Raw genomic sequence first — 18788 nt, 5'->3', positions numbered from 1 at the left:
GGGTGATGGGAAGGAGAGAGAGAGAGAGAGAAAGAGAGAGAGAGAGAGGCACGTGGGACAAGAGAGAAGTCGCGATTGGTTAAGTCGGTTGGAAAAGCCCGTCTGACTCCTCGACCGGCCGGCACTTTGCTCAGTTCTCCACTGCGCTTCGAACGAACCGGAGCTTTCGCTAAACAAATCCGACGAGAGTCTCGTTACTTTTCGCGATTTTTCGGTTATATCATACATATCCACGCACGCACAAACATACACGCACACACGCACGCATACGCACAACTCAACGATCGATCGTTTGATTTCGCAGTTCGCTTAAAACAACTCGGTTTGTATGTTTATCGCTCGAGAAAGATAATCTTCCAAATATTTTTCGTCGAAGAAATTTGTCTCGTCGTTTCGGTCTTATTTCTTGTCTTGGTTCTCTTGATTCCTCATCCTCGTCCGTTACCCTTGCCGGTTTCTAATCGTTCAAAGACAAAAGAAAAGAAAACGTAACGAAAACGAGAGAGATTACGGAGGAAGAGAAGCTATGCCCGTGAACGAGAAAACGTCGTTAGTTTTTGTTTAAGGTTCCTCGATAGATTTACAGCTATCGCTTCCAAATAGAAGGGATTACTGGTACAAGGAAAAGGGATTCGCTACAACCGCGGTAAGTTTTTTCCATTTCTTTTCATTGTTCTCGTTTCTGCGTTGAATAGTACGAGCGAAGAACCGACGAAGCGACATGTAGAACGAATACGCTATGCGTATAAAAAGAGGAACGCTTAAAACGCATCTGCAACATACGATCATATTGGTTTTACGCATTCGCCAGCTTGATGTTCGAACGTCGAAAACTGGACCATTCCATTGACAAGACGGATGTGAAACGTTTGAGTTTTAACGAAAGATTTCTCGAAACAGCGTAATGCCGCGCGTATACAGCATGCATACAATTTGTGCATGTACGAACGAAAATGAGTTCACACTAATGCTACCCATTAACAGGAAATTCGTACCGCGACACGCGAAACCGTTGCCACCGAGGATTCGTGAATACCGTAGGTTCCAACGTATCACCGAAACTTGACTCAAGCGCGGCTTTGATTTAAGCACGATTCAAATTTTCTTTATACGTAAAAGGATACCGTTCTTGTTCGTTTTACTTTTCGCATGATTTGACCGTTTCCATCGTTCCTAGTCTCTTCGAGAAAATACGTTTAACAGAGAAGCGAAGCTTGTGCGAGGAACATTACGGTTTCTGTACGCAATTCGTCCACGTATAGCTGTCACGAATTCGAAAAACACGTTACAATAGCCACGTAGAACGAAATAGTCTATCGTGGGAGAATTTCAATTATAGGTTATAAGAGCCGAAAGGCTCGCACAGCATCGAACGAACCGCGGTTTTCTATGCTCGTGCAATTCGTGCGATTGTACGCTCTTTAATCGTTTCGGTTTACGGGTGTACTTATCGATTTCTCGCGCTAACGCGATCTCGAATTCAGTACTCAAAGCCACCTTTTCATCGACGTTAATTATTTTCCACGTTTACTTAACTTAAGAAGGAACGTCATAGGTCTATGAATACGTTGCTAGAGGATCGTGTCTACGCGCGATTTTAAATTTGACGATTAAATTGGAACGAGAGACGCGCAGAGAAGCGAACAAATTTTGACGGATCGAGTTTCTCAGACATTCTAAGTGTCAAGAGGTGGAACTCTACGTTAGTTGTTTAAACTCGGTTCATCGCGTACCCAGTTAGGGTTTCTGCAACGCGAACGTACGAATTCATCGGCGAACGAATGGAAATTTCTTTAATATCGAATCACGCCGGAAACTGTGACATAGACTTGGCAAGGCTTTTACTGAAATCAACTTTTTCATGCGAATCAGCCTAAACAGCGTTCGCGGATAACACATATAGAAACTATTCGAACTAGGTCGCCATCTTTTTTCCTCTATTCCGCAATACCGTACTCGGGTATCCAATCCCCGATTGGACTGTTGGCGCGCGCGAAATTACATCTGTGTCTTTCATCGACATTCAGGAAGAGTGCCAAAGTTTCTTCTCCGTATGTAGCGTGCTCGCTTGCAAGAAACCGCTCTTCCATCCTCAACATCCTATTCTTTCGATCGATGATGTTATGTACTTGTTATAGGTTATATTCCAAGACGATTACGCTATTTCAAATGCGATGCGTTTCACGTTCGCAACTGTCTCGATGTTTAACAGTTACACCGGTCGAAAGCCCCATCGATTTTCTTGGAAACTAATTAAATGCGTTTCGACTTAAACATATTACGCGCATACTACAGCGGCAGAGTACAGGTATAATCGAAACACTTTTCAGTAATAGACTCGCAAATAAATTTTCGATACGACAGGATATTGCATATACATGTGATTCATGATCGCATCTACGTACACGCAGATACGAAGTGTTCTCGTTCTTCTTCTTCTCCTCTGCGAGTCTCCTACGAGCACGCTGCGTATGGATATCTTTCTTGGTAACCAAGAAACGGGAGCGATGCTTTTGTCTGCGACGATCTTCGTAAAGTCAAAGAAAAATTGATAGATATTCTTGTATCGTTGACGCGCTCCTACTTTCTGTATATAACTCGATCGAAAGATTCATATGACAAGAACATTTTCGATATCTAAGATTCGAGGTTTAAGATTCAACGAGTCGAAAAGTAGAGGAGACGGGGAAAGATCGTTGGAAAATATTAATTTTTCTATGCACACGTTTATGAAGATGCAATAAAATATCTGTCATGCTAAGGAAAAGAGAAGCAGAGAAAGCTAGAGCCACGGGAGGATTCGATATTTTACGAATAACGAATTTAATCGAGCAAGAAAGTTTTATTTTATACTGCGCACCTTACTACGTCTTTTTTCTTTGACAATAAAAAGTATCGATCGATATCCAGCGAGCCAGGGGAAACGCAAATCAAGAGCAATTTCGTGAAAAGGTCCATCGACTCTCTCGTGATTTTAACACGATGGCAGACTCTTAAATCGTTAATCGTCTCGATCGAAACTTCGCTCGCTATTCGATCAAAGAAGTTTTATAAATTTCGCGAAAAGGGACAAGAAATCAATATATTCGTTTTTTTTTTCTTTCATTTTAACAACAGCGTCATGCAACTATAACCATACTCGACGACCTAAATTACGGATTGCAGGCAAAGAATTCGCTGGAAAAGAATACGAGCGAAAGAAATACGTCCCTGTCTTGTTGTCGTAATTTATTTCATGGGATTGATGCCGTTCACGGGAACCCATAACTTTCGTTATTTCTCCAATCAGGCGGAAGACCACCTAGAAAAGAACCGGTGAAATCCTCATCGATGTAAGGAGCGAACACATGTAAATCGCGTGACCCCTATTCGGGACACGATTCCAACGGAAGTACAGAAAATCTTTACGAATTATACGGAACTACTATACGTACTTTCTTCTTTTAGGATCTCTGTATTAACGCTTCTGGCCCCCTCCCCTCTTTCTCTTTCCCCCTCTCCACTCCCTTGTGAAAAGAAAGAAAGAAAGAAAGAAAGAAAGAAAGAAAGAAAGAAAGAAAGAAAGAAAGCGAAGACACGCAAAATAGCGTCGTATAGTGGCAATCGATCGATCGTGTGTTAATTCAATGAGATTTTTACGTGGACGCGTAACCAGCGAAATCGGTGTTACGTTAAGCAACGACAAGGGTTCGATCGGTTTCTCGGATCGAATTGTCAGCCTTATCTCGACGTCTTGACGGGCAAGGTCCGAGGTCTGCGGGCCGACTACTTTTTCTCGCTTTTGCGGGCTTTTATTGCTCGCGCTACGTCGCGTCCAGCCGATCGGGAAAGATTCGTGGGACAGCGTTTCGGCACGGTTTCGCATGAGTATCCCGTACACAGGAGAGGCAACCACGATGAAAATTTCATCGCACGCGAGAGGAGGAGCGGTAGCGGGACCGAACGGCCTGCATACGTAATACACCTTCTTAGCTAATATAGGCCGGTTTCGTTTTGGGGCCACGACTCCCCTCGCGGCCCCCTTGCCGATGTGTCTCGTTAAAGTCTTGTTTCTCCTTTCGATGAAAAGAACAGCTGTTTTCGTTCTATCGGACCCCTCGATCTTCGCATTTTCACCACGCGCCATCTCGCCTCTGTTTTCTTTTCACGACATCCGCTAGACGTCCACGATGCGCGCTTACTCATCGGCTGCAATTACGATCACGATTGTCTCGCTTTCGTGCAGCGAACACTTGCATTGCCTTGCCTCGCGATGCTCAGCCTCTACTCGCTCGGCTACTAACCTCGATAGGTAATTTCTCAACTTCAACATCTCGAGATACCGAGACAGCACTTTCGTTCGAACGCGGCGATTTTGTTCCCCGGAAGCTGCTGGTCGCACAGGCCAACTTCAACGTCGATCGTCCGATTCCCCCGGATCAACGTAGCTGGAACGTGGGACGTGATCGTGCGACGATACCTTTACACACTAATACACGGCACACGGAAATTTTACAGGCATTTACAGACGCGTTCACACGCGCACGATAACCTTGTGTGGTCCGCAGGAGAGAGATAAAGTGAAACCATGGGGCCACGCTGTCTCGCGAGCCAACCTCGATCTCAGGGCCGTTCGCGCCGCACCGTTTCTTCCCGCTCCGGTTTTCATCTGCCCTTCTCTTTTCATCTCTTCTCTTCGTTCCTCTCTTTTTCTCCTCTCTTCGTTTCTCTTCTCATTCCTTCCCTTACCTTACCTTACCTTACCTTACCGTACCGTACCGTACCGTACCGTACCGTACCTTATCTTACCTTGCCTTTCCTTTTCTCTTTCTTCTCTAGCCCTCTAAATAACAGCCCCGTCAATTCCCATATATTACACCATGATAGTAAAGTTTTAACAAATCATCCGTTTGTTGCTCTTCCTCCTCCAGATTCTCCACCTCCCCCTCCCCCCCTCCCCTCTCTCTCGATCTCAATCTCCGCGCTTTTTTGCTTTATCGTTGAACCGCGTGCAACCAACAAAAAGTAATTAAGGGCGCTGATGGCTACAATTTTCTGTTTTTGGCACACGGTGAAACAGAAGTATATTTTCGAGATACCGGTAAGACGTAATGTGCACTACATGGTTAGTAAGCAGGGACGGTCCGATGGCGGTCCGTGGATAATTTTTCGCACGACTGGAACGGTATTCGAACAACCTTAATTTCGCTCTAATTTTTTCCCCGCTAATTACATAAGTGCGCGAGTATTTCTTTAACTCGACTTCTCGTAGGTTCGTTGTAAATTCGATTTCTGTAAATCCGACGATCCGCCCGCGACGTTTTCGTCTTCGCGTGTAACCGCAAAGTAACGTACGACCGACCAAACGAGTAAATATCAGGCGCGAACATTCGTCGTGCGTTGTGTCGCGATCGATTTAGAAAGTGTTCGCGACGACGCGTTTTGTTATTCATCGAGAGACGAACGTCTCGTTTGGTGTAGCGCGAAAGCCAAACGCGGCCCGACAATCCCAACGGTCTATCGACGGTCTCGCGAATCGATTCGGAACGAATCGGATCGGGGAGGTGCGTTCTATAGTAGCGGAAACGATAACGTCGCTATCGACGCGCTCAGAGTTATCGCAACGTCGATTAAACGTACATATTTATATATATATATACGTAGTTGCCTTCGTAACGCTGTTGGAAAATTTCGGATGGACATTGTTTGTTACGTTCGATCGGAAGTTCAAGGTCGAATCACGGCGAATCAGAAGGCGGCATCGTAGAAGGCGGCATTCTTTGCTTGTTCGTTCATGCTGGCCACGTTCTTTCTTTGGGAATCTTATTCCAGCGACAGAGGAGAGAGAGGATCTCGGCGCCCGGAGCACCGTCTACCGTTACCACGTGTCTCTCTCTTTTTTTCTCTCGTTCCTCGTTTCGATATACATACATACGTTGTACCACGATCGCACGTGCAAATACCATGGAAACCGCTTCCAGCGGACTTTCTGAAACCTGTGCATTAACAAACATCCCTTCGTCTCGACCTACTACTGTCCGTTTTTCAATTGAACAGCGCCGACTCTGATATCAGGATAGAGATTAGGAAGTAGACGCGACCAAGGGATGACGATGTTCGTCGTTGTGTGACTGTTGCGTGTCGTTACAATGATTTGCACGTGTTTCGGGTGAAAGTATTACCATCGCGTCGTATCGTTCGACGCTTTTGAATCCGAATTCACGGGCGAGTTTCGCGCGTGCGCACGCGCACGTGCGCGTACCTCGCCATTTCAACCGTCTTTTCTGGCCCACTCCCCGAACTACAGTCCCCTTTTACGGAATTTATTAATAACTCGCGTATAAACGCGACCGACAGAACAAACTCAAATTTCACGCAAGCGCGATCTTTCCCCCGAGCCTGAACTTCCGCGTCTTTCGTCGATTAGCCGCGATTGATTTCGAGCAGGACGAGAACAGTTCTCGAACATCGAACACGTTGGTAGCGCCTCGTCGCGGATGAAATCCGACTAAACAAAGCGATAAGATAGCGAAAATCCGAGCGCCTTAGCACGAGTGACCATCGGGGCAACATCCGGTCGCTCTATCCGTTCTCAGAAGTATACGATCGATGCCTTTTCTCACTGCCACGAATAAAAGAATTTAAATACTCGCCCTAAAATCATGCGAGTCGGTCTTGAACAGTCACGCCTAGTGCTCACGAGTGTATTATAAAGCAGAAAAAAATAAAGTTTCTTTTTTTTAAATTTCTTTTTATTTTACGCGACAACTCTTCTCGTTATCGCTGTTCCACGCATCTCGATCGATCTTGAACGAAGCGTATTCATCGAACGAAACGACTTGTCGATACTCTCGGAAGAAAAGATACGAATACGGAGTATCGTGAACGTGTCTCGATTCCAGAAATTAGAATTAGATTCTATATCGTTGTAACGGAAGACTGAAACTGGTTGATAGCGCGTAGCAATGCTACCTTATCAAAAATTTGACTGTTTCAGAAAATGTCGAGGAGATCGGCGAATCTACTACGTAGATGGTTATTTTTGGTGGGGCTGATCTGTTGTTCGTCGTGTCAAAGCGCTTCCTCTACGTTCGAAAACAAGACTGGTAAGTCACCGATTTCTACCTCAATTTTCCTTCGTTTTTTTCTTTATCCTTTATTCCAAATAGATACCGTAGACGAGAACATTAGAAATATCTAGCCGATCGTAGAATTTGTCGAAGAATACGATCGCCTATTGGGACGACTTGATTAATCGAACGTTAGATTACGCAGTCGTCGACGTGCTCTTCCGTATGCGAACGGAGAACGGTCGCGACACGATGCAATCGATGTCTCGCGTTACGGCAATTTTTCCCGTTGAGTATTTTAATTTACGTATCGTGGAAACTTCGTACGCCGTCGAAAATGTTTCGAATCGATCGAAGCGAACTTCACCAATTCGAAATCGTCGCGTGCCCTAGGCGTACGTGTATGTAAATGGCGAATATCATGGAATCGCTTAGTTTTCGACACTGTCGATTGTCAACCATTCTGCCGCCAAGCGAATATTTCAATCTATAGACACCATAGATTTGTATTTAGTAAAAACGTATTGCCATTTGGCGAGAAATTTTACATATACATCTCCTGTGTGCCTAAGCGTATGTGTCGGGTCAGTAGGTCACTCAGCTCGGTGCTAAAAGAACACTCACGCGTATCGATACACATGCAACGTAGGAAAACGCTTGTATACACGTGTGGCGTATGCTCGCCTGTTAGGCGATACACACCCAACATGTATATACATATGTACCTCTTCGTTCGACCTTACTTTATTGGAATAATCCTTTTCGAAAAATTGTGTGTGTGTGTGTATGAGAGAGAGAGAAATAGAGATGGAGAGAGAGAGAGAATAACGTACGAGCGTAATAAGTGCAATATAATAAATAAGAGAAAGAAGTAACGTGGTAAATTCATTTATCGTTAAATCGGTCGTTAAATTTATCGTTAAATCAGACGCGGCATTTGATTAAACTCTTGCAACGCGACTAAACAGTCAGCGATGAAAAATTTGGAAAATAGATAATATTTATATTATCCCTGGTATTTTCCAAAACAATCGAATTTCTGCTAAGGTAGCGTTGCAACGTATATATATACGTTGGTAACTGGTGGTACAAGCGGAGAGGGGGTGATTCTACGCGAAAAAAGAAGTCGAAAATATAGAATAAAAATTTTTCGTTCGAGGCTTCGTTTTCGAGAAAATCGACTTTGAATTTTTGGTCGGTACGCGTTCACTTTATCGCGTCTCGTTGTAACGGATCTCACTGTAGATCGTTGTCTCGATGGAAAAATTAAAAAAAAAATGTTTATTCTATATTTTCGACTTCTTTTTTCGCGTAGAATCACCCCCTTCCCGCTCGTACCACCAGTTACCAACCACCCTGTATATATGTCTATGTATTGGGTTTTTAATAGGAGTGATTTGAAGCTAGCGACAATAAATCTGGGACACGAAAGAAATTCGTTCCTCTTGTCCCGACGATAGCAGGGAGTGCAAGTACTTAACCTTAATGAATCTTTGCTCAGTTGTCAACGAATGGAGCAAGGTGCTCCGACGAAAAATAAAAATCAGGCGTACTAGACGATTATACTTAAGCCTGGTCCAGACTGACAGATTATCTGTAAACAGTGTACATGTCGCCAGGCAGTGTAAATACACAGATTTTTCTGCGAATTTTCCGCGGGCAACACATGCGGTTTGACCGTGGATAATTGTCTGTTAGTCTGAACCAAGCTTTACGTTTGCTCGTTTTCGCCTATGTATACGTACCATCGTGTGCGAGTATTTCTTGTTTGGCCAGACACTCGTGCGATAATTTTGAGAAAGTAGAGACGTATACGTATTTTGTATTTCGAACGTCGTGTATGCGTCGTCCTTAGTCGCATGACACGAACGAACACGATCCGACCGCAGTTGTAGTTATTTCTGCAAACAATTTACTATCGCTCGCGCGAATCCTTGCAACTCTGAAGCGCGTACAACGAACTTGGATAAAATACATTTTTACCACTACGTGCGTGTTCGTGACAGTGGACGACGCGAACGAGAAAAAGAACCAATTCGTTGAGAGACATATTCGCTTTGCCATCCCCATAGGTCATCTCTACGCGACAACCATCGTTCCCTTTTTCTTCCTTTTTTTTTTTTTTGCAGAGCTCGCGTTTTCTCCTTGCACTGCACTGTCGCGTCGAGACGATCGGTTATTTAAAGCACATCAACGATCGTTACAAGCAGAAATGGACAAGAGAAATCATTCTGCTGTCGCGCCGTCGCACAATCGATATCGTTTTTCCTCTTTGAGCGAAAACGTTTGGCAACGTCACCGCGTCCTATTCATCCACTGTTGCGTCTTATAACGCGTCGCTTTAACTCGTTTGATAAATTCGTTGGTACGGAACCAGATTGTACAGCAATGGGATTGATAGAATTAGTTGATTTCGATTAGAACGAGCAAAGAGATTGCAGTCGATTGTCGATTGATCGTTCGATACGACTGGTTGCTGTTCGTTCGAAAATATACAGGGTGGTTGGTAGCTGGTGGTACAAGCGGAAAAGGGGTGATTCTACGCGAAAAAAGAAGTCGAAAATATAGAATAAACATTTTTTTTTTAATTTCTCCATCGAGACAACGATCTACAGTGAGGTCCGTTATAACTAGACGCGATAAAGTGCACGCGTACCGACCGAAAATTCAAAGTCGATTTTCTCGAAAACGAAGCCTCGAACGAAAAATGTTTATTCTATATTTTAGACTTATTTTTTCACGTAGAATCACCCCCTTTCCGCTTGTACCACCAGTTACCAACCATCCCGTATTTCATGCGTTCTATTCAGATTTTCCACGCGTTTCTATCGTTTCGTCTTTCAGCCAAGTGAATCGAACTATTTTGTTTGCAGGCCAAAATGAAGGCAAGCCGCGGGTATTTTCGCCAAGAATGGATTACGACGAGTGGACACCGCTTGGCCGTGGAGATCCTCTGAAGAACAATCCGACCTTCGATTATGTTCCTCCTGTGCTCGATAGAGTTCAATATTGGCTGGATTCTCACACGACCGAGCCATCCGCGAAACGCGACGTCCTCGTTTTGGGAGTTACCGCGAAGAAAACCAGCCCCAAAATAGCGGAACAGTTTTTGAAATTCGTAGACGGGCCAAAATTCACGAGATCGAATCATCAGGATGTTCCGTATAGAAACGATTTCACCGGTAGCACCGGTGCAGAACCGCCGAAAGTCGTGAGAACGAGCAACTTTCGAAACGGGCCGATCGACTATAGGAATCAAAATAGAATTCAATCGATACCAGCTAGCTATTATCCTAGTCCGTTTTACAATCAAAAGACAGAACCTTACACGATGATGTTACCACCACCGTTGACTCACAAGGACAAAATCGTCAGCTTTGTCGAGTCTACTCAACAGCAGCAGCAGCAGCAACAGCAGCAACAATACAACACGCAAACGGAAGAAGGACCCGTGCTTCAGGACCCACAATTCTACGCTTCGCAACCTCCATCGAAAAGTTACAACCAGCAGCAACCGGGAAAATCACAATTCCAGTCTCAAACTTTGTCCAAGTTTTCTCAAAACAAAAGCCCGCTTCAAACTGTCTCTATGCAAGTGGAAACGATCAAGAGCGTGCACGGTTCTTCGCCGTCGCAGCCTACGAAGCTCAAGTACGAAAGCGTGGCGACCACGCCATCCGTTTCCTTCGAAAAGTCCAATCTGATTTATCAGTCGACGCAAACTTTATCCGGCGGCTGGCCAACCGGTAGCAACGGTGTTCCGTCGTCGACGTCGACCATATCGGACGCTAGTCAATCCATTCGGCATACTACCGATTACTCTCACGATCAATACGAAATCGATCACCACGTCGCGGCGGCATCTTCGAATCACCAAGTTGTCATCGAACAGAACGCGAATATAATAGTCGACGGAGACAACAACAAGGACGAGGATGTGATTATAGGTCAAAAGGAGAAGGTCGATTCGTCGAATACGGTGTCACCCGTTACAACGACCTCTACGTCAAATTTCGCTGATGATAAAAAGGAAAATACGGACGAACGGAATACCACCCGATCGTCCGAAAAAATGCACATCGTTATCGCTAATTCGCCCCATAGCCTGGACACTGAGACGACGCACGAGACGAAAAAAGGGCAAGTGGCGGTCGTGATGCCGGCCAACTATTCGGAAAAGAAGTTCACTCATGCTGCTTCGAGTTCAGAATTGAAGCCGCCGGAAACCACCGCTGTAGCCGGTCTCGTGGAAAATTCGACGACGATGGGAACGGAAGTGGGAATCGAAAGCTCGTCGAAAAACGAGTTTCAGCCAGTTCGAAATTTACCGATCGAGTCTTCGATCTTTCCACAGAGTTCTCAGTCCACTGCCATTTTACCGAACAAATTGATGCCGACCTATCAGAAGCAGCACCACGCGGTGCATTTCCACTCGACGATGGCGCCGTTTTCGTCCCGACATCCTGTCGATTCTTTGCTCGCGTTTGCACCACCGCAAGCTCCACTTTCTTCGATCATGCACCCACAGGGTAGACCTAACCATGGGACGATGCACCTTGCCGATAGCATGCGTCCAACCGTTGGTTTCCGAGCTCCAGTCTCGATGTCGATGTTTCCGCCGATGACACATATGCACGCACCGCCTCCGCCCATGAGGTCAACGATCGATCATATCGGATCATCGATCGTCGGAGATCAGTCGAGCGCGCATCGATCGCCGCCGCAGTTACAGAATTTGCCCTCGATGTTCATCGATTCGCCACCGCGAACTTCGACTTTGATCGCGCACTCGATCGCCACGGAGGATCATTATTTCGATCGGCATCGATCTCGCGTACCAGAGACCACTACGTCTATCCTTCCCACGCCTACTTCTCTTCCTTTTTTGCCTACCGCTTCATCGTCCTCGGTCGAGAATTCGGCTTTGGCCGTTGTCGACGCAAACACGCGACATTTGCAAACGAACGACCGAGATTCTTCGGGGAAAAAGGCACCGGCCGACGAGAACGAGCAAGAAGAAGACAGAGAAAAGGAGAAAGAGAAAGTGGAAATGGAAGTGGAAATGGAAGAACAAGAGAAGCGGGAGAAGGAACGAGACAGCCGGAAGAAGATATCGATCGGGTCGTCCTCGGTTCGTCCTCCGGACTCGACGACTCCTCCGATCACTACCATGCCGAGCTTGACCACGGATCCCATCTTCTCGCATTATAAACAACCGGCCAAACCTATCCGTGGCCCGATGTACCTTATCATTCAAGGCCATTCAAAGGTGAAGACTTACAAACCTACCGTGAGCAAGCACGGCGTACCGGTAGAGGGAAACGAGATCCCGGAAAGCGTCACCGAGAGACAACTGTCGAAGTTCGAGCAATTCGTTCAAGAGAACACGAAAAACAGGAACAGCGCGACAGCAGCAGCGATCGAGAAGAAGAAGACGGAAGAAAAGGCGCGCGCCGAGAAGCTCGCGAAAGCTCGGCAAAATAATCTGATGAGTCTGGTAGCGAGCGGTTTAGCAAGTTTCACCGTACCACCTTCTTCTTCCGCGGCCGAAGACGAACGCCGAGGAAACACAGTGACCACGATCGAGATCAACGCCAATTAAGACTGTTCGCGCAGACAGGTCAACGGATTTTCTTGCAAAACGCGACGATACGCTCCAAGCATCAATACGAAATCGAGATTCGACTTGGCTCTAGGTTCCACACACCTATTACGATAAACGCGAACGTCGTTTTATACGGAACACGACAAGTTCGATCGTACGAAATTCGATCGAGCAAATATCACGTTCGAATCGGTCGAACCAGCAAATATCCGCAAGCTAATCGAAATAGCAAACGATAAGAATACGCAAACGCGAATCCGCAGCGAGTTCGTTCGATCGTAATCTGTCGGATATTTGGCTCGCGTTTCAACGATCGAATCTCCTTCGATTATTTTCAATTACTTTGTCACGTAATTACGCGATCACCTTTGCAGAGGCTCATCGTGGTAGATCCGCGATCAATCGACCTAGCACGGTCTCTCGTCTTCGATACGAGAACGCGCGCCAATTTCTAATGTGCCAGTATATGTACACACACACGATCGCGCGTACAAAATAAATGCGTATAAATTATTGATACACGCATGCGCGCATATACGTAGATATATGCGCTCATGTATACGTATAAGTGAAATATACAGGGTGGTTGGCAACTGATGGTACAAGCGGAAAGGGGGTGATTCTACGCGAGAAAAGAAGTCGAAAATATAGAATAAAAATTTAAAAATTTAAAAATTTTAAAAATTAAAAAAATAACGTCAATCGAGACAACGATCTACAGTGAGATCCGTTATAACGAGACTCGATAAAGTGCACGCGTACCGACCAAAACTTCAAAGTCGATTTTCTCGAAAACGAAGCCTCGAACGAAAAACGTTTATTCTATATTTTCGACTTCTTTTTTCGCGTAGAATCACCCCGTTTCCGCTTGTACCGGCCAGTTACCAACCAGCCTGTATACGTCGCGTGTCGTGACGAATCAGCGGATCGCTCAACCTAGAACTGTTTTCAACGCGTAAATTATTATTGTAAATTATTGCACGACCGATTGTCGTCTCGCGAAACAGTCTTTTCACTTGGTACCGTTCTTCCTGTTCGAAACAATCGATCCTAGCTCGAACACGCACTTGGATGTACACGTGAAAAGGTGCAAGATATCCATGAAACGTATTTATCGCAATATCGTATGATAATATCATCGATTATTATCACAACCATCGCGATCGATGATATATCTGTTGTATCGTTACGTCGATACACGATTACCGCTTTTCCGATCGATGTGACTCATGCACGTTTTATAAGCGATTCGATCGGTCCAGATCATCGATTACTAATTCGACGCAAATATTTACATCCGCGTTCACGATCACGTTGACGCTCACGCTCACGCTCACGATAAGAGTCAGATTTCCATAGACGTTGCCATCGCATACAGTTCGTATTGTATTATTAACGCTAGTCTTACGTCTACCAGTCATCGTGCTTATCGTATATACACCAATATCCAACTTCGTATTTCAATCGTTTTATTTACTTGTTGAAATTGGTTACGATCGTAGCGGCGGTGACTGTATGTCCGGTCGTTATCACGACGATACTTAACAGTTACGTTTCACGGTATTACAAAATACAAAAGGTATCGCGAATTCGGACGTTACACGACGAGTAAAAACGATGGTTTGTGCGTGGCAGCGTAACGGGTCACGTACTCGATATTATAAAAGGTGTACGCGAAACGGATTCGGAGCATCGTTTTCGTACGTACTCTATAAGTGTGTACTATGTTACGTACGATGAATTGTACCTGACGGTCACACGTTTTGTTGTTTTTCCGTTTATCAATAAATTATCGCATTATAGGTTACTATAATTTCTACTTTTGCAAGCGTCTATCCAGACTTATTTTGCCAGTTGCTTTCGAACGTTTCGGTTTCCGATGGGAGGAAAAGATCGGTCACGAGGCGTCGCGTCATTTTTATCGACCATCGTTGATACGTTAGGATCGAGAAAGAAACGGCGATCGATTACGCGCGTCCATTGAATGATTTATCGGCGAAACGAGGTTCTCCGGGGGGAACAGCGTTCGCGCAATGTTGAAACTGTTGAAACGGTACTTGATCGCGATTTATCGGCATTAACGTGCCTTAATTTTCGCTTTTTACTTCGAACAGTTTTCGATCCTTCGAAGTAAGCTTCCCCTTTCTTTCTAATCAAAAGTTACAATTTTTCGATCGTCCTGCGCGATGCGTCGCGACGACGTACCTCGATCCTTTCCGACCTATCGAACAGAAATGGCAAAATGGTGTGTCGAGAAGCGTCGATCCGATTCACCGATCGTTCGTACCTGTACAAAGTAATGTCGTACGCAAAACGAAAAGAGAGGAGAGAGCTACGTCGAAGGACGACAGGAAGGCGGAAAGCTGAGAAGAATCGGGACGAGTAGAAGGAGGAGGTCGAGGTGCATCGAAAGTACGAATTTAAAGCTAATTTATGGCGTAATTTAGCATCAATGTCGATAACATAAATCTGTCACAGAGAGGACAGGGGATCGAACCCTGTGTACATGGACATGCCGAGAAAAAAGTCGACGAAATAACGTTACCGGCACGTAGGACCGACGAGCACCGACTACAGATACACCGCGGCACATGTCTCTTCTCGAAACAGCTTCTTACAGCTTCGTTCCCATCGATCCGCACACCATGACCTAGCCGCTGCTGATTCTTATCGACTCCACATAATCGAACAATTAACAATCCGCTCGTTCTTTGTCGTATTACACGTAGCGTCGTTAACTTTCTTTTCCTTTCGTCGAGGGGTTTCTACGGATCGCAACGGAGAGATCGCTTTTAGAACTCGTTGCTTCAAAACCTCGAAAAGGGGTCATCGAACGTAGAACATAGAGCGAAGAACGCGATGTTAATCGACGCACGAAAAAGGGTTCCATCGCTGGGAAAACAGCGAACATCGAACCGTCGATTATCGCTTTGCTCTCTGTCCTCGTTCCTGTAAAAGACGAAAGCAAAGACGACAGATACCATCGTCAACGACAAAGTTAAGGTTAAGCTAGGTTCGCTTGTAATAACCACTCAACGTCGATGTAGGTGCGATCGATGATAAGGAGAAAAACACGGACGAAACGATTCGTTCGATTTTTCAACATATTGGCAAGATTACCGAACACGAGCAACCGGTGTGAAAAGTGGGTCGACCGACTCGGGTTAAAAACGAGATTGTACAATTAAAAGGATCGGTTGGTTACAGCGATTGGGAAGAATTTCCGCTGGGAAGAGACTCGATAGCAGCAGCACTTTAAAACCGTGATTATTTATTCAGGGCCCGAAAGGAAGATACGGAACGTGAGAAAAATGTCCGGCACGAACATTACGTTGATGCGCGTTGATTGAGAGGCACGATGGAGGAAAGGTCATGCCCGTCACCACCTTAATAAAAGTTAAATGGGCGCGGGGATGAGCTCGCGGCATTATCTTACCGTTAGCAGTGGATGCGACGTGGTGGGTATTATCGATACTCACCGACTCGACGCGCAAAAATTCAACGCGGATCTCCTTCGAGCTTCGCCACTCGTCTTCGAGTCTTATGTTTATACACGTGCGAATCGGCGTAGCGAAAAGGCTGCGCTTATATTAGTAACGCGTCAAGCTGTTTACCGAGAAACGATCCGAGCTTAGATCAAACGGAAGAACGTTATATTTATTTCTAGGAGAATCGTGGAAAAAGTTGTTCTGCCATTTGTGGCCGATCGTACGCGCCACTTCCATCCTGTTGCAGTACGCTGTATCCTACGCATCCTTCCCTTCTGTTTTCCTCGTATTTCCGCCCTTTACTTAAGACTAACGCGTCTGACTGCAAACTGTCTATTTCTTGTCATTTACACCAGGCTCGTCGATCGATTCCAATATAGTATATGTATACACGTAAATTGTTTCACTTATCGTCGGCGTCGATCGATGGAGCATCGGATGTATGTGTATTTCCAGGCGAATTCCTTCAAGATGGAATCTTTTAATACTCGACGAACACACTGATCAATGATTAATAATGGTAAATGGCTTGTTTCTCTTCGTTCTACGTTTTCGTCCTTGTCTGATCTGTATCGCGTCGCGCCGCGTCGTACCGCGTCGTACCGCGTCGCGACGCAACTATAATCTGGAACGTGATGTTCGTCTACGTCTACACGGGAAGCACAGGCCTCATTACACCACTGTGGAAACTAGAAACCAGTTGTAAAAACTAACCCAATATCGGTGTCTCCGTATACCTCTCTCCCTGCCCCTTCCGAGCTCAGCTTCGAGGCTCTCTTTAGCCTCGCTTCGACTCTGGTACCTGGAACCCACGCAACATTTGCTACTTCCCTAGATCCCTGGCTGTTGTTGCAACCAAGTTTACGTTTCTAATCAATGAAATCGCAACGAGATAAATCTGCGACGTCGAACTAACAGCAAACCGAGATCGAGGGAATCGCATGGTTACTAAAAGTTCGCAGTGATCTGACGATGGAAACGAGTCGAAAAAGATGTCGTTAAGTCGAACGGCGCTGCGCGTCTGTATCTAATTCCTATTCGCCGCCGATCGCGCAATCTCGGTGTATAGCTCGTGAACCAAGTAAAGTCCTCTCGCTAGATACTCGATCGTTGAAGATCGTTGAAAACGCGCTCGCGGTAATTCTCAATCGCTTAGTAATGTTATTCTAAAAAGAAGGAGATCGTAAATCGTTTCCGCCGTGTCGTACGGATCAACAGCGGGATCGACAGTTTCTTCAGATCGTATCAGATTTACGGCTTCGTGCGTGTCTTTGCGTAAGCGCATTTGCGTCTCCATTATATACGCTTTTTCTAGTAGGTTAGAACGCGGTTTCGCGAATTTCACTCGGTCAAGCCAAAGAAACTTTCACGCTACACAATTAGTACTTGTACTTTGATACTGCTGATTCAAAACGAGACACGAGATCAAGAAATTGAAGTGGCGGTGGCGAGAGTGGCTTAGAGCTCGCGCAAAGAAACGAAATATGTATGTAGTACGTGAGTTCTAGAAACACACTGACGACGACGCACCGACGACGCGAAGACTCGTCGTTTCCTCGTATCGATGAATCGCTGCGTGTCTCTCATCCGCCGTACACCAACCGCTTCCTGTCGCACGCATCCATCATCTGCCTCTCTTTCCCTTCTTCACGACTATATGCGTCACAGCAACCGGTAGCTATAGTTTTTGCACGACGAAACATTCAACGAACGAACAGCAAGTTCGTATTTTCGGCGTCAAGTTTCGCGATACACAGTCCAAAGTCTATCACGCGCGACTCACCGATCGACGTAAGATGTAAGTATGCGAATACAGTACGTACGTGATAGAACGCGACCCAAGTGTTTACACGTTTCTATGGAATTCCACGACCTCTTTTCGTTCTTTCTTGTCCGTTCGAGAACCTTCGTACATACATATATTTCCTCCAGGTTGTGCGGTTTGTCCTCCGTATACGGAATACAGATACAGATCGTACTACCGATCGCTTAGCTTTTCGTACGGGCGATGAACGTTCCTTATTAAACTAATTCTAAGCGAATAGCGCAGATTCGACGCGATCGTCACCGAGTCTTCCCACCGGTGAAAGTGGAATGGAAATCACATCCTGCTCGAGTAGAGCAAACTCTTGCTCGCGTGTCACAAGTCTCATACGGTCTACGTCTAGTGAATGCAGTACAGTACGACCCGCGCGAGAAGAATGTTAACGTAGATTCGAAACGATTCAAAACTAGTGCGTTTCGACGTATACCGACATCTAGGTACTTACTAGGTAGGTAGGATACGAAAAGAAAGTCAGTCACCGATTCGAACGGCGTGGAAAGTGTCGTTTGGTTCCGGGTACGACGACCCACCGATCTTTCGCGTAGTCTTCCACACTATTTACTTACGTACGACGTACGTTTCGCGACGCGCGGCATCGGTTCAAACGAGACAATAATTGTCGAAGCTTGCTTGCGTCCTCTTTAGACACTTCGTTCCCTTACGCTGCCAAATACATACGTAATTGTGTCTTTCGTCGTCTTTTTCTCTGTAATTGCAAGTAAGTTGTACCACTTCCACTTCTATCCAGTACGATAGTACATATTTACATATAGTATACCAGTTGCATAAAATATGACAAAATGACGCAAACGAACGCGATA

General features: G+C 45.5%; 1 protein-coding gene across 1 annotated transcript; it reads left to right on the top strand.

Moving 5' to 3' along the window:
- Positions 1 to 152: 152 nt before the first annotated feature.
- LOC117232061 lies at positions 153 to 13230 on the top strand. Its single transcript, XM_033491199.1, has 3 exons — positions 153 to 646; positions 6977 to 7085; positions 9923 to 13230. Exons 2-3 carry the CDS (start codon positions 6980 to 6982, stop codon positions 12649 to 12651), a joined length of 2835 nt encoding a protein of 944 aa, XP_033347090.1. The 5' UTR covers positions 153 to 646; positions 6977 to 6979; the 3' UTR covers positions 12652 to 13230.
- The last annotated feature ends 5558 nt before the right edge of the window (positions 13231 to 18788 follow it).

This window comes from Bombus vosnesenskii, unplaced genomic scaffold, assembly GCF_011952255.1.
Source record: "Bombus vosnesenskii isolate JDL3184/JDL3185 unplaced genomic scaffold, Bvos_JDL3184-5_v1.1 scf7180000013277, whole genome shotgun sequence".
In the NCBI taxonomy this organism is placed as follows: Eukaryota; Metazoa; Arthropoda; class Insecta; order Hymenoptera; family Apidae; genus Bombus; species Bombus vosnesenskii.
This window is presented reverse-complemented; position numbering and strand designations above follow the sequence as displayed.

Bases quoted from the DNA above. Each gene is read 5' to 3' on its own strand.
- LOC117232061 (XM_033491199.1), top strand. From the start codon at position 6,980: ATGTCGAGGAGATCGGCGAATCTACTACGTAGATGGTTATTTTTGGTG. The intron at 7,086-9,922 runs GTAAGTCACCGA...TTTTGTTTGCAG, and splicing joins TACGTTCGAAAACAAGACTG to GCCAAAATGAAGGCAAGCCG.